Source organism: Pleuronectes platessa, chromosome 22 (assembly GCF_947347685.1).
Source record: "Pleuronectes platessa chromosome 22, fPlePla1.1, whole genome shotgun sequence".
NCBI lineage: Eukaryota > Metazoa > Chordata > Actinopteri > Pleuronectiformes > Pleuronectidae > Pleuronectes > Pleuronectes platessa.
In genome coordinates, this window is record NC_070647.1 from 12,691,558 (window position 1) to 12,716,856 (window position 25,299).

Sequence of the window (25,299 nt, forward strand, 5' to 3'; positions counted from 1 at the left end):
TTTCTGGTTTGGTCAACAACAGGATATAATTATTCTTGTTATGGGAACAAGTTCTTCTCAATTTGACAGAAACAAGCGCCGGAAGTCACAAGAGCAACGCGTTTAGGTGTCCGATAGGAGTGTGGCACAGACGCTTAAGTTCCGGCCAACTACACCCGTGTTCCGAATTATGTGCTAAGTATATATTATTTGCTGGTTTATTTTAATATAAAAATTATCCTAATGGAAACCGGTTCTGTGCAAACAAGCATCACGAATTCAAATGTCTGACAAGAGTGTGACAAAGACACAAAGGTTCCGGATTTGTGTAGGGAATTTTACTTTAGTTTCTAATATTAAGTGTTTATTTAGATGATTTTGACGCAGCCAATTTCACATCACATCAATTATAATGTTTATAATTGTTTCATTCAGTCGCCACGTAACTTTAGTTTCAAAGCACTGAGGCATTGAATGAGTATATTTAGTCCAAGTAGATAATGACAATTAGTAAACCTTGTCACAACATAAACATTGAAACCTAAGTTTCTCTTAATATTAAATCTAAACTAAACGGTTTCCAGAAAACGAGATGTCAGAATTTCTGTTTTCATAGTCAAATAAATAATATAACAATCGTCAATATTGACCTGCTTAACATAGATCAATCTTAACTGTCCACAATCTAGACAAATTAAATAACTGCAAGAAGAAAATCAACCAAAAACAAATTCACTTTAAAACTTTTATTTCTTAGGGCAACAACCATTATTTCAGCGGAGTCTGTCCCTGAGCAGAAACCAGGGAATGTTAACTTACACATTACTGGCAGCTGCACAGGGTAACACGACACAGATGAAATTATCTTAAGCCGACTCCATCGATATATAAAACCAAAATATATTCACTTACATACTGAAAACGCTGAGGGCATTAATTATATTGTTTGAAATCATGTTGCACTGAAAATTTATTATTTTTCAATGGGGAAATGTGTGCCTGTTCACTACGCTGATTCAATGTCACATTTACAGTTAGATATCTGAATCGCAAATGAGAAATCAAGTTAAGTTTTTTCCCATATTACATAAAATAAACATAAATTAAGTTTAATTTCAGACACACTTGACTGAATTTCAAAAATACTTTTTTCTATTTACGGAGTAAGAGTAAATGCAGGCTTGTAACTTACTTTTCTATTGAAAATACTTACTTTACTTTGACTATTCAAGTGAAATACTGAAAGAAACAGAACACACAAGATACTTTCCAACATCTTTTGTGAGGAAATACCGTTGCTCTGGCTTGATGCCATTTCTTCTTCTGCAGTTCGTGTCAAGCTCAAAACACTTACCTTCAGGGCTGTGGAGAGAAGTCACTACAACCTATAGTACTTGCACTGAAAGCCATGTATATTTGAAATCAGGCTGATTAGATGGAGCAATGTTGGAAGTTGATTAAGTAATTAAGTAAGGCATCATGCACCTATAAGTGCTAAGGAAGAGGGAAAGAAACATACATGAGAAACTAAAAGCTCCAATCAGCAAAAACAATCAAAACCAGCCGTAAATAAGCTTTTAACTTAACATTTAAGGACTTAAGACAAATAGCATCAAGATATTTCCCCTCACATCTCAATTTTTCCACATTATTTTTTGTATCAAAAATATTTAAAGCCTCTTTGAAATTTGCAGTTATTACACAAACACATTTCAGGAGAATCATGAGGGTTTGGTGGTACAAACACAGTGACCTTTCTCCCCTTCAGAGTTCAGCCTATGATTCAGAGCGAGTCCTGTGGCCATTACAGTGATAACATGGAGTTTCATGTCCAGTTTTTTTATACACTATGGAAACGAGGTATTTTAAGGGATTGTCCCTGAGATTTGAACCAACATCATGGATTAAAAAAACATTCAACAAAACAAGGTCCAACAAGACAAACAAAAATAAAAAAATTATTCTACAGTTTACACAATAGTGAGGCATCGTGAACAAACTTAACATATGCTGTGCTTGCCCCAGTTATTAATTTCAGGGTTGAGAGTCTCTAAAATGAAACAGGACAATATATGGCAGCTTTAGATTAAACATTATTGCTTTAAACCTTGACATTACCTTGACATTTATATTTACTCAAATTCAAATTTCTCTGGGTAACGATTTAGGGTCATCTATGATTTTGAAAATAAAAAATTTCAGTTCAGGGTCAGTGTTTACAATGAGCCTGTTATAACAGAAATGCAAAACATGAACATGATGCAGGTAGTATAAATGTCTTGCATTACAAAACAGGCCATTTGTTATGTTAAATCCAGTTGAATAGAAAGCTTTACTGAATTTGTTCCTCCTGTACGGGCGTTAAAATACGAACATACAAAAACATGTTACATGTGGAACATGGGAGCAAAAAGTCACACTCACTTCAAATTGCAATTTTTCCATTAAAGGGATTCATTGATATTTGAAAGTTGACAAATTCCATTTAAGCCAAAAACTTTAGTTGCTCACGTCATAACGGGTTTAAGTCCAAAAATTCACATTCACAATATGACAGACAATTTGGTTTGGAAATAATATAATAAAAAAATAATGGTTATATAAAAGTGCTCTTGTGATGGTGGCTGCTGAGCTCAGTTACACATGAATCAAACACCAGAAACCACTTGAACATTGTGCGTATTTTAGGTACTTTTGTGTGTTCCAAAGGTGTCCAAAAATGTGCATGTACACTTCGACCTTCATTTTTTCAGATCAATAAATCAGAGCCCATGGTTTATTCTAATCTTTCCAACCGAGTCAATCTCTTAAGAAAAAAACAAAAACAAAAAAATCCAGCGCAACTTACTAACACCTGCCATGTATAATCAAAGTGGACCAATTCAATATGAAAAACATTCTTCACTCCAAAATATACATTTAATATAAACGAGCCGAACATGTAGAGGAATTCAACAAATGCAGAGTGTACCTCAGTAAACATTTTTTATTACAACACCATCTAGTATTTAATCAAAAGCAGAGACATTTACAAACATTCTAACCATGAAAAGAATAAATGAGAATGAGAGGAAGAGGTGGGGGAGAAAACATCCAACATGTACCCTATAAAGACTGATCTCTAAACTGAATGTACACAGTACAGCGAGCCAAGGGAAATGAAAAGCAAATAGGATGTAATGTTTGTGTCTTCTATTAATGGGGCGTGCGGGCCACTTTATTGTTGCGTTGCAAAAAAAAGAAAAGCATCACTCGTCTTCATGTCAAATAAAACATCATAAAAATAAAAGAGCTGTTTGGAAAGTTTCTTTTCTTTTTATCTTTAGTTACCATGAGTATAGGTGTTTGGATAACATAGCCTTACACAGGTTTGGGTCTTCCATCCACTGCTCTGAGTCAGGCAGACAATATGAACAGACAGAGAGAAGGATGGGTGGAGAAGGAGAGGAGGAGAGAGATGGAGGGGTGGAGGAGGAGTAGGTGGTTGTAATCCTGTCCGGTCATGCAGGCTGGGGACGTTGTGGTAGTGGTGGTGCACTGAAAGCGTTCCTCCTTTTCCTTCCATCCATCCTTGATCCTCGTGAGCTGAAAGGTTTCAAAACGAAGGGTGGAGTTTGGTTTCGAGGCAGCCCAACAGTGAACACTCCCCCCCCACCAGTAAACCTCTACACATACAGAGTGCACAGCAGGGCTGGGTTCAATTCACCGTCACCATGAGTCAGAGCTGGAGCGTTTGTTGAGCCCACTGTGTCAACATTTTTTTTTTTTTTAAATAAAAACACAAAACTTAACATTTAAATATCAAACGTTCTTTTTTTTTTTAACATTAACATGAATTCATCTTAAATGACTCAGTTGACTGTGTATTGCCCCCCCCCCCCCAACCCTCCGCACAGACACAGAATAACATGTCATGCAAACTGGAAGAGGAAATATCCAGGATTCAGGGGTGAAATCTATCAGACTGTACACAACAGTACAATTAATTACAGGTACTGAGAAGTGGAACTGTTCATTTAGTCCATAGCACAAAAACTGTCTGTTACATTAAAGACAGCTAATGGAATCCATTTTATTGAAGTTAACTTGGGATGCTTAACAGAACTGTCTCCATATTGCATCATGTACTATTACACTGTGTTAGTGTGCTTTGTTTAGAGTATTTATTCGTATGTTACGAGAGTGAAACTAAGATCGGTAAATGCTTCAGGTTTGTTTTATCTTATCAATAATGAGCCACTGACAGAATGTTATTTCCCAATTATCTTAAGGATTCGCTTCCTTATTTATAAACTAAGCTTTATACTTTAATACTGTGTGTGACTATGAATGTTGGTTTTGTTGTGGTATTTACTTTATGCAAACCATTGATATTTGATTCTACATTTGGATGCATAAGATGGCTGTTATTATTTTTTCCTCACTGACAGAACTAAAAACCTTTCACCTAGGGATGTATGTGATTTGCCAAAAGCACTTCAGGACTTTTACATTTAACAGAAAAAATGTCAGTGGTCTTCTTAAACCCCTAAGTGAGAGAAAGCCCAGTAAGAGATACAGGGAACTAGGAATGCAACCTCTTCATCATGAATATAAAAAGGCAGCTTTATGACCTGGTGTTAACGGCTGTCCTGAATGATTTGATCACAAGTGGTCAAAGCTAAGTACAGGTCTGAACGCACTCAAATGCCTAAGATCCAATCACTCAAACCAGATTGGGAGGTGGTACACTGGGAGGTGGTCTGGGACACTGGGAGGTGGTCTGGGACACACATAAAGGACGGCCTTCTCAGCTGACGTACGTTTAAACATATTTATGCTGCTCAGATTCCACACCTTCATTTGTTTGTGGCCACCACCATAACATTAACAGTGGCCACCACATTATGGTTTAATGATTTTTCCTTAAATGGGTAAAAGTCTATTGATTTAACTCTTAACATATTTTCTACACTTCATACAGTACACTACACAAGTCTGGACTTTTGACTTAATTCTCAACCACAACAAGCTGCTTTCAAACTTTTCTTTCAAAGCAAAAAGGGCTCAGGTCCATTATTTGATTGACACTTCTATAGCATGGTCAAAATGTTTCCTCAAAGCAACGCATTCATTCTTTCAGACTCACCGGACTCCTCTCGCTCACTCGCTCGCTCTAAAAGAGACGCACACCAACACAAACACAGGCGCCACATTCAGGACACTTACCCTGCTGTCAACTTGTGATCAGATCTCTCAGGACAGATGTTATATCAGATCTAAACAGAGCCTTGGACTATCAACAACGATCTACTTCAGCCCGGTCCATTTTATTGATAATTTTTCATAAAAACAATTCTGATACAGAAAAGTGTATTTAAATTTGTCAAAGATTCAAATGCATATTTGAATGTTTTTTGCTGTAAAGGTGTTTTCTTTGTACAGGGTACATAGTTACAGACAAAATAACAGTTTAGCCGACAATACCAATTTTTTACAAAATACAGTAGTCAAACTAAATGGCACTTTGTTTCCCAACATTATTCATGACTGACTAGAACATCCAGTACAAGTGGAAATGGGAATCCTTTGAAAAAATTTCAATGTTTCAATTGTCAAATTACATCCAGATATCAGACTAAAAAATATAATTCAATTTGGATAAAATGCCATATTGTGGAACCATTGTTCAGTGTATTCTAGTTCCTAGGAAAACATTAACATGTGTAGCAGCGAGTCAGACAACACAGCACAAAACTGAAACAGGGGTCAAACCAGGGTCAAGCAGTTCATCAAACAGTCTGACATTGGATACTTACCATCTGATAATTCACATATTACAGGTTTAAACAGGGCTATGGAGGAGTTTTAATTAACATCTTCAGCAAAAGCTTGAAAACACTTGGTATTCAAGAGAACAGCATCTGATAAATTCACTGCTATTCTCTTGACCAAGATAACATGGGCCATAAACATTATCAGTCATAAAATTGTCTTCTTCTATTCCTTGAACTAAGAATATCCCTTTAAGATATGTCACTGTACCTTCCGCTCCTGTTTGACCCTGGTTTGACACAGAGGACTGATCTCCTGCACACATACACCTACATTCAGACTTTAGAGGTAGCATAGAAAGTCATATCGGCTCTGTACAAGCAGTGAGTATTCCCCCATGACAATATGAACAGATACAACAGTGCTAATGCATCAGCGGACACAATAAATAGCCACACTACTATCAGGAACAGAAGCTGATTAACATGCCGTGAAATATCAGACTCAATGCAAAGGAAATGATCAAATGGAAAATGCACATATTTGGCCTCATTACATACTGAACACGCCCCAAGTCCTTATGATTATTCTCGTTTCAGACGGACAAAAACAGTCATTATACTGTTATCCTCATATTCTTTAGGTAACATCCGGCCTTGTGCCCACTGGGGATCTCTCATCTAACACTGAGAGTGTTAGAGGACACTGCAGCAGTTGCTGGTGAAATACTGGTGTTGATATGTAAAGGTGATTGGCTATATGGGAAAGAAAACATGGAATAAGATCTACTTTTTAATTTAACGAATATAGATAGGTTTGTTTTTGTTGAGAGGTTCCCAGTGGACACAAGTTTTACTTTTCAGCAAAACCTTGTGTAGATAAAGGACAATTGAGCAGAACAGATGTCAGATTCAATAAACCTGCACTGACAGCGAAAAACGAATAGATCCCTACAATAGATCGAATCACAATCTTTTGGTAGCTCTATGGGTTTGGCCTTCTATTAAAGTCAGATACGCCACAGGCAAAGCCACCCCAGTTAATATTTCTCAGAATAAGAGGAACATATGTAAAGAATTTGTCTAATGTACAGACAGAGTCAATACAACTTCAGACATCGAGCTTTCAAGATTAAATAAAGCTTCCGTCGCAAATCTCATTTCAAATTATGAGAAACATTATTTGGGGTGATGCATTGCTGTGCGGAGATCCCAAAGGTCCCATTTAACCTATATGCTCTTTAAGGACTGATTTACACAGCCACTCACACACACACCTTAGGGCTTTGGCAGTAAAGGACATGGGAACGACACAACAGTTCAAAGCCGATATTTCAACTGCGGTTCCGAACTTAACAAAAGGATTTCATATTTTTCATCACAGAAGTGATGCGATGGAAGAAAGCATCTTCCCAGATATAATACAACATGATTCAAGAATCCAAAATGCCATGAAATCACCAGCAAGCCTCAGACAGCCGAACACATTAGTTGTGTGCAAGGTAGCGACTGGTGGTTTTACAATAATCAACCCATCTAAAACATGGCTTCTCATCCGAACAGCCATCCATGATACTATGAGCCAAAATACCCAGAAAAAACTGTATAATCTCATCTCAACACTGAAAACTCAACCCTGCAGCCTAAACAGAAATCATTTCAGTACAGGCGTCACATGAAAACAAAATATTAAAATGCATACTTCTATGCGTCAGTCAATGACAAATAATAAGTAGCATACAGGTGTGATTTTGATGTATGACATCAAGAATTGTTGGGCGTTTTTTTTTTCCAGCACCCTCTTATTTACAAGTTCTCAAAGATAAAATTATCATTCTTGTTTCAGTATTTTCCATTTCTCAACTTCACCAATATCTGTTATGACAATGTAAATTTAAAGCCACTGATCAAATCACAAGAATATCAACATTCTGTATTTCCAGAAAATTACATCAAAAGGACAGACTATTACAGAATATTTGTAACCTTCCCTCAATGTCTTAAATTGAGGTACAGGTGGTGAGAAAAAGGAGGCTACAAAACATTAAAAGTAAATGCCAGGAAATATTTGTCATGCAAATATGGTATAGTCACATTGTCAGAATTTGTTGTGTCCAAAAATCATCAGATATTGACACTGATAAATTTAAAATTCTCTTAATGAAGACATGACATTAATTTATCCAACTTTTGAAATGAAATGGTGAAAACGTATACAACATTACTATGAATGCAACATTTACAAGGTGTATACTCGTCTCCTATAATCTGAACATTGTGATTTTCTTATTGAAAACAATCTCTAAAACCCTACACTTCAACAAGCTACAAACTCACACATAACAAAGAGCTTCAGAACTGTGTCTTGATATTTAACCCAGAAAATATCATACTTTTGATCGACTGGCCACAGCTGCTGGTAAAACCCAATTTCTGATTATTTCCACTTTATAGGATCAAATCACACGTTTGAATCTACAGAAGTACAGCATCAGGTTAGTGCTGCTTTATAGCTTCTCACAGGCTTTCATCAAGATACTGTGCACCTGTATTTTCTTATTCATTTAGCTGAATACAGAAAGTGGATAATGAATGAATTTTGTGATTTACCAGCCTCAGAGGCGTGCAGGCCAAAAACATAACAATTAATTCACAAAGTCAATTTCGAGTAACGGTCAGTGTTCTCTTTGTTTTGGGATAGTGCTTAGAAAACTCATACATATAACTGTTACAAAGCCCTTTGAGCAGAGTGAATACAACAAGTGTAATGTGACAAGATATTTCAGTAAAAACACAAAGCAACATAAGTGCGATTGTCGATTCTGAAACGTGAATGAAAGTGTGAAACTTACCTGATACTTACCAGACACCATAAAGACTGAGTATTATAAGTCAGTGTTGCTTACCGTTTCTCTTCTAGTACCCCGCCCACAAGGAAGTTCAGGGACATACATTTGGATCAACACTACTGTCGTTGTAGATTTTAAGGTTCAATTAATTTGAAAGCTCTTAATTTTCAATCAAATATTGATATACGACTTCAAAAAGGGATTAGACATGTTTAGAAGCATCTTATGCTCTAATAATTTACTTGAATGTGACTGTACTGAAATCTACACAGTAGATCAAATTTTGGACAAAGTATGTCTATATAGTATCTAATTGTGCAGTTGAGGACTTAACTAGCCTGACTCCTTCCAGATCCATGAAAAATGCAGGGCGCATGAAAACAAGAAAAAATGTTATAACAGAAGAAAATCCCAAAGGTTGTACCCACCTTGTCTTGTCTAACGGTGTCGGTACTCCCTCTCCCTCTCTCTTTCCCTGTCTCTGTCCCGGTCCCTCTCGCGGTGGCGGTCCCTCTCCCGGCTGCGTTCTCTGTAGTAGTCCTCGTGCCTGTCGCGGCTGCGGGACTTGTGGCGTCGACTCTTTTCTCTTGATCGGCTGTGGTCGCGCTCTCTGGACCGCTCTCGCCTGGCAGAGACCGGCATTAGACTGTGATTCAATGTATTAAATACTTATTTTATATTGTGGCAATTTCCATGATGAAAAACAACAACTTCATGTTACAATTTGCACTACAGAAAACCAGCTAGAGAAAAAATAGCACACTAATTACAAGTGGACAACAAATTGTTTTTAGAATTAAAAAACTGCAGACTTTCTTTCTCCTCTTTAGTACAGCTAATAAACAACTTCAATGGCATATTTAATAGGACACTTATTTGCATGAAATTCAAATTCTCACCTGGAGGCCGAGCCATAGCTTTTTGACTCAATTCCATGGAGACAGTCCTGCAGGGAACTGATGAGGACCTTACAGCGGTCGTCTGCTGACACTTTGGACTGTTTGATCAGACTGATGGCAGTCACCAGCGTTTCTATAGCACTGCCATAGTCAGCTAAGACAAAAAGGTTGCATCAAATGTTAATTTATGCGTTTCTTAATTTGATGTTATGTGGCATTTAGTTGCATTCTATGTACATCATTATATGTTACCTGCACTGGCGTCAGACACGGCCCTGGATATGGCGCTGGAGGAGATGGCTCTGTTTCTGTTCATGATCTCCTCAAACTCTGCCTCACTCAGGGGGGTCCGTGACGCCTCCATCTCCCTATAGACACAGACAAACACACATTAGCGTCATGGCACTTTCTATGTAACCAATGTTAACTAGTTGTGCCCAAGATTGCCAAGAGAAAATGATATGATTTGCTGTGTAAATTATTTGTCCCACATCACCACCCATTCTCACCGGCCTCCGGGTCCGAAGTCTCTCTCATAAGGTGGCGGGCGTCCGTATGGGTCGTTTGGTCCTGGGGGCCCTCGGTTGTCGTTGGGGGGCATGTTGTTGTTGCCAGGTGGGGGAAAGAAGGCGGGGTTGACATGGGGGGCTGGTGGTGGTCCACCCGGTGGGGGACCTGGCATGTGTGGAGGAGGAGCCAAAGCCATGGGCGGTCCAATGGGACCTGGGGGACGAGGAGGGAAGGGTCCTGGAGGTGGCGGGCCCTGTTGGGGGGGTGGGGGACCAGGGGGAGGGCCATAGCCTGGAGGAGGGGGGCCTGGAGGTAAGGGTCCCATTGGTGGCTGGCCAAACTGACCAGGGAAGAGAACAGGAGGAGGTGGCCTGTCACCACGGTTTGGAGGACCAGAGAGGGGAGGCGGGAGGCCCTGTCCAGGGGGTGGAGGTCCTGGAGGGCCGGGGGGGCCAGGTGGACCAGGAGGGGGACGTGGAGGACCCTGCATCCCACCTAAAAAAGAAAGAAAACAAAGAATAAAACAGAAGCTGGTGAACCTAACTCTTTATCTTTTGTTTATGTTGTAGCAAGTAGAGCCTTCCTCAGCCTTTTTGCATCTAAAAGGGGAAATAAGTGTTTTGGTCAAAATCGTGCAGACCTTTTCTTCACTGGTTTAAATCTTATATAGGTCCAAAGTCACGTTTTACACTAAATATCTTATGTTAGCCTGTTCTTTTTCTGTTTCCTTTTAATACAGATATGCTTAGGTTTGATTGTTCAAAGCACAGACAATGACAGACAGATATGAGCTACAGGGAACAACAAATGAAAAACACAATGTTAAAAACAAGAAGGCAACAGAAGACATGAGGATAAACACCCAAAGCAATTTGCTTTCAAGATGACTTTCCTTTTTTAATCCGAGGTCTTGCATTTAATGATGATCTTATTTTCCTCAGAACACTATTTTGAGAATGCCAACATCTTATTTGACATACCAAAATATATATTGCAGTTGGCAAACAGGGACACTTATCAAATTATATTTGAAGGCTTACTGGGGGATTACACAGCTTTGACAATGAAAGAATTTGCTGTAAATCTCTCGTGGGACTTGAGGAAGCAATTTTGCAAAAACCTTTTTCGTGATATCAAACAAACTATACATCCGTACGCAGTAGGGCAGCAAAAGATGGACAGAAATACTGTATGTACTCTGACATACAATGATATGATTCAGCAGGCAGCAGAACAGAATAATTCTGCAGCTTCTGACGTTTGATGTTTTAATGTGAACGCTTCAAAATATTTACTCGGGCCTATTGTAAGACCAACAGTATTAAATGAAAACAGTCTTTTAAGAGATCTAGATAACTTGGTAAATTCAGGATAAATAAGGTGATCGATCAAATCAATCAGATCAAACGAGGTGTTTCACCTCTGCCGCGCCAGCTCCCGTTCCTGCCCCCTGGCGGGAAGGGATTGAAATTCATATCCATCAGAGGGCCATCTTGGTGCCTAATCAGATCTGGTGTCATCCCCGAGCCTAATGGGGAAGAAAGCAAACCAATCACAACTCGCCCCTTGATAAACGTCTGCCTACCAACTGAAGGCCTTTGATGGCCCAGCAGCACGGGCGTCAGTCACAAAGCGGGACAAGAAAGGCGGGAAAAAAGGTCGGATGGAGGGCAAAGATGCAAAAGATTAAAAAAATAAAAAGCTGGCAAGTCCATTTTTTCCTACTAGAAGAGAATGGCAGCCAATCCAAGATTTGGAAGAAGTTGAAGGCTGGTAGCGTGTCAAGTAAAGCTGTGAGCTAACTGCTTGTCAAGGATTGGTGTGGGGAAATTGTCAGTAAACAGAAAATTGCAGCTAGGGAAGGATTATACGTTCAACTCAATAGAGAAGTTGGACAAAAAACAACAACCCAGATGGTGAGTGGGGACACATGCAAAGGCACAGCTCCACCAGGAGAGAGATTCCTCACTCAACACACACAATACAAAGGGCAAGCCATGAGTCGATGTGGGCGTGAGTAGCTGACTGAGCAAAACCGCCACACACAGAGCATCATATTTATAAATGTTGTACGTTTTGAAAGCACTTCTCGCATGATGAAATTATGATTATAATTAATACAGTATTATCACAAAAATGACAAAAGCTAGGGGGGGGGGGGGGGAAATAAAACAGAATAACCAAAATCAGACATCCACTGACATGTAAATCTAATAAGGTGATGCCAACACATCACAGACTAAAGATGCTTGAAGTGAGTCCGTCACTCGTGATGTGTTAGTCTTCCAGCCTTTAATTGACTCACTTTTTTAAGCTGATATTCCAGAACAGACTTCATAAACATGCCTTCCCTGAACTCACCTTGATTTGTAGAACATGGGTCAATCTAACATTCAACAAGCTCCAATGATTTCCCCAAAATTCTACCAGGCAAATTTATTTTTAAATGTCATAAAATTCTGAGTCAGCCAACGTTATACAAAACGTGTCCTGCCATCATTCCAATGACTGCTCACTCCTTCCTGCAAGCTATGACTTATACTGCTTGGAATGCATTTTAAAACTCAACTTGATTGATTGGATACATATTTCAGTTTATGTGCTAGAGAATAATCCAACTTTGATTTGATTAATAAATCTGGCCTTTTTGTATGTTATCTTTCAAAACTGAACGGAGAGGGACATCATCCCCCTTTGTAGCATGAATACCTGTTACCAAACTTACCGGGAAAGTGTGGTGGCGGTCCTCCGGGTCCAATAGGACCAGGGAAGCGGTCTCCTCCTGGGCCGGGCGGCCCGGGGAATCTGCCTCTGCCACGACCCATGGGGAAACCTCCACGGAGACCTCCACCAGGGGGACCAGCTTTGCCTTCCCCAGACATCTGACCTGACTGAGTACCTGTGAAATAACACTTACCCTTAATATGTATATCTATGTATATACATATAGATATCTTGAAATTGTGGCACTAACTGACTTGCACTAGCTGAATTAATGCTTTTTGTCTGAAGTGTGTAGCTGTGTCAGTAGGTGCTGCAGTGTATTCAGGAGTCTAACTGGCATGTCAAAGCATGTGTAATTGTTTACATGAATGATTTTAAACAGAATAGTGACAAGTCTTTTAGTTAGCTGTTGTAGTGTAGATGCAGAGTGTTCAACTTGCCCTCCTTACTTTTGCGTGACTGCATCTCAAACTGACTGAGAGACTGTTTGTTGCACGGCGTGACGATGGGACTCTGACCATGGAGCTCTCTCTTTGATAAGAGCTCCATTAACTTCCTGGATGAAGCCTCTGAGCCCACACAAACAAGGGCAAATCTGAGAGGAACAGGAAATAAAGCTTTTGCTCATACTGGCTTCCCAAGCATCACCGCACAATCTACATACCAATATTCACAACTTCATCAGATTTAAAGGGTTTTTATTGAAACTAAGACACTTTCGAAAAACTAGACTACAAAGACAAACAAATTAAATCAAAACGATTGTATCATATCATATATTTCTCCAAAGTTATGGTAAATGCTTACAGCATTATGACACAATATAAATTTATATAAAAGGAGTCCTTATCCTCAACTGTTGTTTAGTGGAGTCACAGTATGCACAGATAATTAAGGTCTTACCCTTTTGATTGGCCATTTGCTCTGTTTTCAAAGAACTTTATTTCCAGCACGTCTGCGATGCCTATCGACCTGATTGTTTCTGTCAGGTCCTCATCTGTCGTCCACTGCACAAGAGACGAAAACATTATAACCACATGGACTTCAATATTATAGTTATGCAGAATTTGAGAACCTGCTTATAAACTTATGGATCTACACTTGAACAGAATTACACCAATGTGGAGTCTCCCTACCCATGTGAGGTTGCCTATGTATAGGGCGATTCTTTTTCCTGTGTATGTGTAAACCACATTTGGTGGGGCACTCTTGCCTCCGTCTGAGCCCCCGGGTGCAGGCAATGCGTCCAGGTAGTCACGGTCCTCTGGAGCATCACCATTATTGGCTGATGGGGATATTACATCATCGTACAGGTCGATCTGCTCGTGAACCGGATAGTCAGATTCCTGTTGAGCATGAAAAAATCAGGTGTGTTAATATTGATAAGACGTGATTATAGGTGTTCACATAGCAGCACATAATATGCCACGTCGGGCATCAGCGAGTTTGCTAGTATATTTACTGCTCCAATGCCACCAGTTATTATTGTAACTTAAATGGCGATGTGCACCATATGCAGGACTCAAGCTTCAGAAAGTTATGCTGTGCACTCCTTTATTTATGTTCTTTTTAAGTTATGACTGAAAAACTAAACAACAAAACAAGTTTATATATATTTTTCAAGGGGTTAAACCTGAGCCGGGCCATACAAGAATGATAGCAACCATTTCCATCCAAGGTTAATAGCTCTCAGCAGTTAAAATATTATAATAACTGTTGTGTTTTTAAATGTACAGGGATTGGACTCGTTATGAGCTGTAATTATACCCATGTCATCTGCAATTGCAGCATATGATACTGAAATGAGTAGTTTCACACAATGTTTTGATTAGTCAGTACAGCCTAAATAGCAGAGGTACATTTTAAACTGTTAAGCAGAAAAGGGCCAATTATATAAACTGCATGATGTGTTATTACAATAAATCCACTACAGGTAGCAAAACCTGTCAACTTGGCCTATCATTTAATCGCCTTATCCACTCTATACTTGGTGTTACCCTGTGAACACATCCACATTTCTTTAAAGCTCCTGGGGGATGTAAATGCCACAGGCTTTTTTCAGGAGCAGATTCACCAATGAGCATCTCAAATTAACCGGGCGAGTGTATGTGGAGCAGATGGTTAGAAATGACAGCCATGTGTAGTCCCAGCATTGCAGACAGCACATGGCAGCATGTCAACAATCCCTGCGTGGTCATGTAAGGTTAACACAAGTCAGTCATATGAGGACTTGGGGGGCTCGAGTTATGCCTAAATATCATTCAAAGACTTGCACAAAAACCAAATAAACGATATATCGACCCTGTTTATTTATTTATACTAAAACAGGTTTTCATTTAACGTCGCAGAGACTAATACTCTACAACACGTCTGCTGTCTGGAGCTCAGGTTAATCAGATCAGGAGGAACCCGGGAGAGAAGACGAAGAGTTGCTTGTCTCCGGTGACGAGCAGCTGCATGGTTGTTTACAACGAACCCGTCGGACCGACATGACGCAATGTAAAACCTGCTTGGTGAATCATTCTCTCTGTGCGGTTGTGAACGAGTGAAATTACATGCGTCTCTTTTACCAGATGTTCAGCAAAAGAGCGTGCGAGTGAGAAAAAAACATCATGTACCGAGCAGACACAGCGATGCTACAACGAAGCTAGCAAACCCAAAGCTAACAACTCAAACCAGCGCGAAACACTTTTCTAGCTCATGCTTACAATTCAAGAACACGTTACAAGCTCGTTTCCACCTAAAATGATTTTATTTGGTCTAAACTTCCAAAGAACTGGAACATACTCCTTACAAAAACAACAAATGGCTAACGCTCAGCTCAGCTAACGTAGGTGTGTTTGTTTGGATCCCGCCACGGAAGGCCACGAGCGAGGCCCCGAGAATGTGGACGACGAGCAGCCGCTTCTCACCCGCACTAAGACAAATACACACATTTGCACAACACACACTCGACGATTTAATGCAACAAACTCCGTGTTGAGCAACCGCAGCAGCGCGGATGAAGCATTTGGGCGGTGAACGCTAGATGAGGGGGCCGGTTTGCAGCATGGTGGTCGGGGGGGCCTGTGGACGAGCTGGGCTCCTCTGAACCGACAAACCGCGATATTCTCTCATTATAACGTCAGGGAACTGTTACACACATATACAGAAAATAACATACATGGCTGAAGTGCGTTGAATGTGGAGCTATTACCTGGTTAAATTCCTCCTCTACGTCGGCGTAGATATCGATGTGATCCACACCGTCCGCCATTTTCCTCTGAGCCGTCTCCCTCCGCTCGGAGGTGCAGTGACACAATGAGAGCGACAACAGGCGCCCCCAGCTGGTCACTGCCGCTCACTACATACACAATCATCACATTGTTTTTATTCTGAGCACTTTAAAAATATCTTAAGTATTAAAATAACAACTAGAAGGTTTTTCATGAATTTTCAGAATTATATGTAATTAAATGTGTCCCACACTGTGATTCTTGTGAGGCGTCAGAAGCCACGGTTGGAAACTACTGGGTTACTCTCTAACAATAGGTTTTTAAAGCATGTTAAATCATCCAGGATCTCAAATCCCAAAATATAAAAGCAACTTTTAAGTAAGGCTGTCAAATATATGTAGCAAAGTAGAAAATGGTTTTCTCTGAAGTGTGTATCAGAAGCCCCTATTCCTTGCACAATATCTTACACTATGTAAATTTAAATTAATTAAATATAAAATGAAATATAAAATTAAATTAAATTAAATTAAATTACATTTGAGAGTTTTGCTTCCCTGGTATAATTTATCCTCTAAATGTGATCTATTAAAAGATTGTTAAGGGAATGTCAAACAACAAGAAAACCTGGGTAGGTTTTATTCTTACCAGAGTCCTTGTCATTGTTTATCATCACAAAAATAATTATTTTTGAACTAATGAATAAGCAATTTCTTCCGAGTCAACAACCCAAGGTCACTTTTTAGTTACAAACATAAGCCAAGATCTACCACCCCGATTTATCTTTAAAAAACGTATAGTTATAGTTATAAACAAAATCTCACTCGCTTTAGACAACTTTTAGCATAATGTCACGAAGTTGTTCATTATTATTCATTATCATAAACCGTAAACATTTGTACCTTTTTAAGCTACCTCCTGTTAAACCACCTTTTGCTGATGTCAATTTGAAGCATAAACATTGAATTGTTTGTTTGGCATCCATGGACTTAATTGACAGATGGACTTATGTATTAAATATCTTCAAGCAAGTCCAAATATATAGTCCACCTCCCTTTGATTTATGATGCAACAACAGATACCAGAAACAATAATAGTATAAAAAAACCATTAGGATAATTTTATTGGTCTTTGTACAAATAATGGCTTCAGTCGATCAAACCACAATGTGAACATATCAACCACTCAATATTGTACAGTGAAGATTACCAACAAAAGTCAACGAATGAGTCAAAGTTCTGCAATAATCCAAGCAAGAGAGACAACAACGTGTAATGATGCACACACACGACATGTATCTGAGTCTATTACCTAAACAGGCAAAGTCTGAGGCAATTCTGTCAACAGAATTAGTTCAACTCAACGGACATACTTCGTACGATGATGGAAAAAATATGATAGAAAACAACAACAGGGACACTCACAGCTCAAAGATGAAACGCTGAGACAAAACAGTCCAAAATATGAAACATACAAGCAGATGTGTACAAAAATACTGTGTGATTCATTTACATTGGAATTACACACAAATCAACAGGAGATTTAAAAAAAATGAAGCCATGACCAAGTTTCTTCCATACGAACAACGCTGCTTCTCAGTGGGAGTAACCTTTACTTTTCTAAATTGTTTTATGAAAGCAGATACAGGAAGATGACCCCTAAAAAAATTAAAGTAAGTCTCTGGAAAATGCATTGAAATTGAATTTCTTAAAAATGTATATCTTGGTAGAAGTGCAAATCATCATTTGTGGTAAGCACATGCAGATTGACATCATATTTGTTCATTTTTTAAAACCCCCAACACATACACACGAAACACAAGTGATCCGAAAACATCTGGAACTTCAGGCTACAGTTGTGTGAACCATGCAGATTGTAGACATACACGCTGCCAGAATTCTGGTTCCCACACGTCCAGACAAACATAGTTACAAAAGGTATCTGTACAAACACAAAGAAAGACACAGATGATAAAGACAGAAAGGCAGACAGACATTATTTAAAAAGAAACAAATATTTTCGGGGATGTGATCAAAATATAAATTCAAAATGAGTTTCCCCCAAAGAGCTGACGACCCCCATTTTTTATTATCTTTTATCAGTTTTTGATATAAATCTAAATGCTATGCAACCATGAAACACAACAGTGTTCTACCACATACGTTTGTAGCCCTTGTCTCTGGTTATTACTCATAATTAAAAGAGCAAAGTCTTTGAATAAAGCATTGTGGCTGATAAATATTGGATGCTTGTATTATTGGAGGTTTGCATGCTTGTAGCCGCATATATAATATGCATGTGTGCTTGCAACACACCATTCAGTGTGATAAGGGAAATGAGAAACATATTTCCCCCCCTTGGATTCTGTTATGCTGCATCTTGTGACTCATAAGCCTCTTGCATCAAAGCACGTCACAGCCACCACCTGCATCTCTTCAGTTCCTTTTCATTGTGAGATGCAAATTGGTGCGTGACCCACAAACGCTCATAATAACATCGATGTCCATGTCCGCCAGGAGAGACCTGACTTGTTGTCTTCATGAGCAAATTGTCCATAATTAGGAACATTAAAAAAAAATCCACTTGAGGTTTCCAGTGTTTAAACACATGTCTTCATTTTTTCCAATCTCCCCCCTTAATGCGATAATGGATGGAACACCAAAGGTTGTCCATTGTCAAGAAACGATCGTGGAGAAGGAAAGACAGATAAAGAAGAGAGAGATTGAGAGAGAAATGAAAGAAGCTCGTCCGCAGTCGTTGGCATTCTCCTGCACAGACAAAAATATTTTAGTAAGACAAAGGAAGGAAATATATTTTATCATGTAAAAAGCAAAACATTGCATGTAAGTCTGAAAAAGTTTATTATTTATGAAGTTTAATTCCAGAGTGGAATTAGTGAGTAGACCAATGAGGAGCTGACCTGTGGATGGTAGGCGTGGCAGGACTCGGGCCGTCTGCGAATCTTCTGCGACCTCATCCTGTCACACTTTACTGAGGCGTTATGTACAGCGGGGTCAAGGAACAACAACGAGTGCAGCAGGGGCTTCTAATGTATTCTCTTTCAAACATTAACAACAACAACTATAAACTACATAGTTCACACACTCACCAGGCACACAATTGGTACAACTAAAATCAGTTCAGTCAGGCATCCTGTCCTTGATGCAATATCCTGCTTGTTGTCTGCACACTCTCCAGTGTTGGAGTTTGTAGCAACAGGGACTGGATTGAGAGAAGATAATTGAGTGTTATTATAATTATATAATTGTGTTCATTGGTACATTCTGAAAACTTGAAAAGGATATATTTGACTTCCTGGGGCTCCATGGTGATTGGACTGTACTGTCTGGAACAGTCACAGTCTGCTTGAACCACCAGCATCAGGAGGTTGCTGTCTGGTATCTGTTGCACCACAAACATCCTGGGACACAAAAACATGGAGAGATGAATGTGAAAGTGGGACACACAAACGTAGACAGAAAACCTCCCAGTGTGGGGCACCCAGCACAGGAGGATACCAAGTTTGCAGTCACAACAACAAAATAAAAATATGAATAAACAACTAAACAAAAATATCTATGGGTCATACATTTGTAGATAATACTGTCTGGTTCTAGTTGAGAACAGGATTTGTTAAACCTCTGTTGGCCTCACGGGGGCGCTAACACTCAATCTATGAGAATAAACCTGCTGAAACAATACAATCTAACCAGATAACCTCAGCGTTTCTTTCCATGTTTCTGTGTCTCTCGCTCTCTTTCACCGAAGTATATACAAACACACTCAGTAATGATTCTCTCTCCTTCACCCCTACCACTTCTGTTTTCCTCCCACTGTTTTTCAATCTCTTTCTTTGTCACCCACTGCTCCCCCATCTCTCCCTACTCGCCTCTATACTTTCTTTCAGTTTTCCAGTCTCCCTCTCACCCTCCATACGCCTCTTGGTCTTTCTATAACCTTGTGCACCCTGATCTAATTCTGTTCCTCTCCACTTATTTTCCTGTACTTGATACTCTTGTATAAACAGTCTCGCTCTTAGTATGCATAGCAGAGCAAAGCCGTAGAAAATGGAATTTCGAGGGACAATTTAATATGGCTGATCTGGGGCTTAGAGAGGAGCGCATAGTTGATTTGTGTGTGTGTGTGCGTGTGTGTGTGCGTGTGTGCTTACTTCTGGCAGCGTCCACACTTAATAATGCTGTTGGTCTCTTTGACTGACGGCTCATAAACGAAGCTGGGGTACTCGGTTTCACACGGCTGCAGGATGTCCCCTTTTTTCTTATGAGCCGAGGCTAACAGAGAGATGGACAAGGGTTAGGTTTCAAGGTTTGAAATATGGATGAATGTGTGTGGCTGTGTGTGTGTGTGTGTGTGTGTGTGTGTATGTGTGTGTGACATTTTGCTGGTGACTGACAGACAAGCAGGGCTACTATTTAAATCATTGTTAGTCTCAGCTCTCGCTTTGCTGTTTACTCCAAACAAAACCACGTACAGGCAAAATTATTTGTTTGAAAGCTGAAAGGAGAAACATAATGGCTTGTCCAAATTTCCTGTCTGGTTGTGATCGATTTTTCATTTATTTGACTTTTTTAGAAACCACTCTGCGCTTAGTTCTTATTTTAAAGACTTTGTGCTTGTTCCCAGAAAAAGGGAATTTTATTTTGTTTGAAGAATACAACAAAGACTAAACTGTACATAAAAAACACAAAATGTTAAACACTCTGATTCTCATTATAAACACTACAACTCAGATACTCACACACGCTGAAAGATGGCTTCGCTGAATGGAGGGATGATGATGGTGGTGATTGGAGGAGCAGATGATTGACAGTTGGAGTGATGAGGTGGGTGAATGTGTGATCGATGGAGAGACAGACGCAGATGAGTGGTGAGGGGATCACAGGACACTATGACCTCCTGACTGATGATCAATACTGATCAATCAAATCACTTTGAACTCTCCTGCTATCGAACCGACACAACATACATGTCTGTCACAGCTGCAACATGTTTGCGGGGACTGTCCACAGAGAGTGGTGATGATGTCATTTGTTCAGATTAGATTTATGTTAGTATCTTAATATAATTTGGGATACTTTTAGAGTTCATTAAGGCCAATTCAAAACCAGCCAACATAGCCCTGGACTTCTGAAGGTTAAAATCATTGTAGATATAAACTCACCATCAGCAAAATGCTCCGTGTGCCAGAAGCCACAGATATTAAACTCCAGGAGGAACCTTGTGAAGGAGAGAGGAGAAAGAGGAGAGTGGACAAAGAGAGGGAGTCAATTAGGCAGCCTTCATTATGGGCCCAAGCAGATTGCAAGCAGATTGCACGCAGCTTTCGCAAACTGGGCCAGGACCCAAAGTTGTGCCGTGGGAATATTAAAATGGGTCCCCAAGTTATTCAGCAGTAAGTGGAAGCTTTGTCTTAACTGGATAACTCCCCTTGTTGTTTTTAATGAAGATGCTGGACATATAACGTGACTTTAGCCTCACCAAGTCACAGCAGTAAAAACTCAGGTTGTTCTTCTACATAAGTAGGTGCCCCGTTTCTTATCCTTCAGATGCTAACTCTACTTACAGGGAGTAGTGGGACATTTTGTGAAGTACATTTAATTGCTTAGTTGCCCAGAGATTTATACAGTTGATATAAAGGTACTGTCAGCAGCACGGACAGATGTTATATCAATGTATTTGTACAGAGGCTATGTGTTGTGAAGCTATTTCTTCGGCAGGTATAGTTACTATTTGGAGTCAGAGTCAGACAGAGGCAAGCTGGAGATCGCTGTTTCCCTCTGTCCTAGGTAATTTATCTATTCCTGTAGTATGTCTGACCACTGAAGTAATTAACTACTTTGTATTACAATAATGGTATAATATCCTGTAAATATATGTCACAACTCTTTATACGTCAATATATATCAAACAAAAAAGAATTTCAATGTTGGTTGGTGTCGTCTGTCTGTATAATATAACAGAGCTGCCAACCAAGAAGCATTCTTTCCATTACTCTGACAAAAAACAAGAACAGATATCCACTTTATGTTTCGATCGGGGACAGCCATTTCTGGTTGCCCCTAGCAACACTTACAGAAGGAAGTTGGAGAGGAGCCACTTGAGTGCTGATGCCAAACCATAGAAGGGCTGGAGACAGAGATGGATGGATTATGGTTACTGCAGAGTTGTGTGGAGCTTTTACGGAAAATATCACCATACACAGAATGAGTTTATTGTACATACACTGAGCAGTGGACGAGCGCTGTTGACAGAGTGCGAGTTCATCTTACACATGGCTTGGTAGTCGAACAAGGACACCCTGAGGAAACACACACAAAAGCGAATGGTGTTGCTGTATCTGACTGACATTGATTTCTTGATGCCTCCCTCTCCAGACCATTACACTCAGGGCTTCCTGGCTCAGCTCAACCTTTGTAAAAACCCAGACTTACTTAGAAAATAAATAAAACCAAATTAGTTTCCCTATTTGTTTCGGTGTTTCGATTTATTCTTGTTTTTTCTTTCACAGGTGAGTATTTTTTGTTCTGATGCAGGAAGAAGAATAAGAACACATAAATAAACACGCACAGCTTTGCAGACGTATGCACGTACACAGCAAACTCACACATACACGCAGCCATTGAAGTTCATGCATGCTCAGAACCAGTTATGTAATATCCTGTGACAAATGAAGCATGACGAAATCTTTTAGCTGTTTAAAAATAGCACATCACTCATGTGATTTCATACATAAAAGACGGGTAAAAAGAAAAGTCTGACGGAAAAGAAATCCAGAGCAGCTAAAGAAGCTCGAAGGGCAGAGAAAGGGCAAATCAAGGATATCTACTCTAAAAACACCAAGATGGAAGAATGAACTCCCCCTGAGTTTTTACAGTCATATCAATATCAGTGTTTATGTTTGCTGATATGAGAACTTTCATTTGACCGATTTTTTGAACGGAAAAAAGCTATGGATATTTTCATATTTTCATTGTTTTGTATATTTTTGGTTGTTTTTCCTTTTTATTTATTCATTCCTATTATTTCGGTCCACATGAGCAACTTCCAAAAGATATTTGATACAAATTTATATTTATTTTATTTTGAATGAGGTATATGATTAAAAAGAGTCAAGCCTCAATTACATTTCTTTGTTATAGTAGATTGATAACAACATCTGAGGGATCACTGACAATTTCTCCTTTAATAATTATATCGGTGCATCCCTGATATTGGTAACTTTCCCATAAAAATCTATATCAGTCAGGCAGACTCTAGATCTGTAACTACTGTCAGATTGACATATGTTCATTTTCGTGTGCCAGTTTTAAATACATAATATTATAAGTGTGAGACACTGGGATGCAGAGTAAGAACATCTCAGCTTCAGCCACAGAGGTTTGGGCTCTTACAGGACAAGGTAATTCTCTGTTCTTACAAGTAACAGACAGACAAGACAGACAAGCAGACAGGTGCACAAACAGACACTCAGCTATCTTCTAAACTAGCCGGTCAGGTGAGGACAGGTATTACCTTTTGAACATGCCCATTCTGATAAGCGTGGTCATCACTGATCCATCAACCTCACCAAAGAACCTCCCCGCCTATCAGGAGAGAAGCCAGATAAAAAGTGAAACAAACCAAGTGGTTGAATCCTTCCTGTGATGATAAACTGACAGAAGAAGGGGCACAACCATAATTTACTCCAGTTTATGTTGTTCAATTGTGAATTCCCCAAAAATGTGCATTAGGTTGAAATCAATCTCAGGGCCCATTGTTTATTGTCTGAAGACGAATTAGCCTCTGGGGGCAACAGCCAATATTTTGTGGCTTTCGACAGTGTATATTTTGGCCAAGCCTCCGTCTTCTGATCGCCGCACACTGTTTACAGTGTAAACAATTATTTGCATAATTCTGCAAACTAACAAACATGGACAAAAACATAATCTCCTTGACGGAGGAGTGAGTGTCCTTCCAGCTCTAGAAAGATATGAATGTACGCGTGTGTGTTTGTGTGTAAACTCACATCATTACGCTGTTTAGAAATTAGGACAAAGCCATTATTGTCAATCAGGTAACAGTCGATATCCTGAGATGAGAAAAGAGGCAGAGACAGATGAAGTGAAAGATGTGTGTCCAAAACCACTGACAGAGAAATAAAAGGAACGAAAACATAGCTACATTAATTCCTCTGAAAAATATGAAAAAATAAAAAAAACAGACATCGACATTTACAGGGTTCTTCCCTGGCCAACACCCCAGCCCTCCAACAGGTTTAATGCAAATCGGTTGTACAGTACTTATGTGAAAATATAACCTCTTTGGCAGAGGTAATAAGCACAATCATTCATATGAATATTACACAGTTAGATAACATTTTTTACTGCTTCATGGAGAGGGGCTTTAATACCCAGATATTACAGCAGCCATAAATGTGCTCTGACTTCATATACTCACAAAGCTGCCACACTGAAGAGGACATTTCCCTTCTATGTCAGAGCACTAGAGGACAAACAGACAACAAGAAAAGAACGTGTTTGCGATGTGTTTAACCTTTTACCTATTCAGGATTTCACTGACAAACAGAGGTGGAAGCGAGGTGGAGATGGCTCTTATTATCTGGGAGCCCATGTTTTTGTAAGTGAGGAAATGATTTGAACACATGCTCTGTCTCCATTTGACTTTGGAGGTGTTGGGGCTCGAACATGCGTCACTTCTCACACATGAGGAAAACTCGGTGTGTTAGTGTGAAGTATTCATTTGCGTGTGATATGTCTACCTGAGGCGGGAACGTGTGGGATTTTGTTAGCAAGTTTGTGCATGTTATATTGCTGCATGTCCGTGACTGTGTGCGTATGTGTGATCTGTTTTAACTGGGGTGTGAACCCGACTTCACGGAGCTCAGCTGCTGCTAAAAATGTTAAATTTGGTTCTGCGCTAAAGTTGAGTGCTGCTTTGAAGAATGGAGAGAGGGAAAACTGCATACTTACATCTGTGTCATTTGGCTGGGAGGAGGGCGAAGAGAGGAACAAAGAGACAACACAAGAGAATGAAAACAGAGAGAAACGTTACTTCAGTTCATGACATGCCAGTCGATGCACTGAATGCACAAGTCTTCATTCTGACACCTTTGCTTTGCTGGTGACAAAGCTATTCATCTTCTCAGAGAACGTGATTCCAATATGAATGAAAAAACTGCACATGTTTTTTTTTATGATAACAGATTTCCATTGTGGTTTTTAACAGTCAAAAACCAAGACTGTATCCTTTATCCTCGGATCTTTTACTCATCCTTTATAAATATAATTGCACTTTACTCCATCACCACTATCTACTAAGGTTAAGCTGTTCATCAGTGCACTGGTTATGAGTC

General features: G+C 39.5%; 2 protein-coding genes across 8 annotated transcripts in view; both read right to left on the minus strand.

Annotated features, from left to right (window-relative positions):
• Window positions 1-2,292: 2,292 nt before the first annotated feature.
• cpsf6 (cleavage and polyadenylation specific factor 6) lies at window positions 2,293-16,008 on the minus strand. 7 transcript variants are annotated; one of them, XM_053414986.1, is made up of 11 exons: window positions 15,911-16,008; window positions 13,851-14,060; window positions 13,618-13,721; window positions 13,164-13,309; window positions 12,716-12,889; window positions 11,411-11,518; window positions 9,990-10,485; window positions 9,733-9,848; window positions 9,481-9,634; window positions 9,010-9,206; window positions 2,293-3,564 (listed from the first exon to the last, which is right to left on the minus strand). In XM_053414986.1, the coding sequence occupies exons 1-10, from the start codon at window positions 15,968-15,970 to the stop codon at window positions 9,020-9,022; spliced, it is 1,755 nt and encodes a 584-aa protein (XP_053270961.1). In that variant the 5' UTR covers window positions 15,971-16,008; the 3' UTR covers window positions 2,293-3,564; window positions 9,010-9,019. The 7 variants fall into 7 exon arrangements, with proteins under 7 accessions (XP_053270961.1, XP_053270959.1, XP_053270960.1 ...); XM_053414984.1 differs by having other exon boundaries at window positions 9,010-9,227; XM_053414985.1 differs by having other exon boundaries at window positions 13,155-13,309.
• Window positions 16,009-17,082: 1,074 nt separating this feature from the next.
• The window catches only part of cacna2d4a (calcium channel, voltage-dependent, alpha 2/delta subunit 4a), an 83,920-nt gene continuing 75,703 nt past the window's right edge, over window positions 17,083-25,299 (minus strand). The window contains exons 29-40 of the mRNA XM_053415196.1: window positions 24,917-24,931; window positions 24,384-24,428; window positions 23,953-24,015; window positions 23,460-23,530; window positions 22,170-22,245; window positions 22,021-22,073; window positions 21,109-21,164; window positions 20,686-20,706; window positions 20,098-20,218; window positions 19,232-19,347; window positions 18,847-18,929; window positions 17,083-18,694 (exon numbers count right to left, since the gene is read on the minus strand). Coding sequence (XP_053271171.1) covers window positions 18,602-18,694; window positions 18,847-18,929; window positions 19,232-19,347; window positions 20,098-20,218; window positions 20,686-20,706; window positions 21,109-21,164; window positions 22,021-22,073; window positions 22,170-22,245; window positions 23,460-23,530; window positions 23,953-24,015; window positions 24,384-24,428; window positions 24,917-24,931 — 813 coding nt within the window. The 3' untranslated portion in view covers window positions 17,083-18,601. The remainder of the gene's footprint in view (window positions 18,695-18,846; window positions 18,930-19,231; window positions 19,348-20,097; window positions 20,219-20,685; window positions 20,707-21,108; window positions 21,165-22,020; window positions 22,074-22,169; window positions 22,246-23,459; window positions 23,531-23,952; window positions 24,016-24,383; window positions 24,429-24,916; window positions 24,932-25,299) is intronic.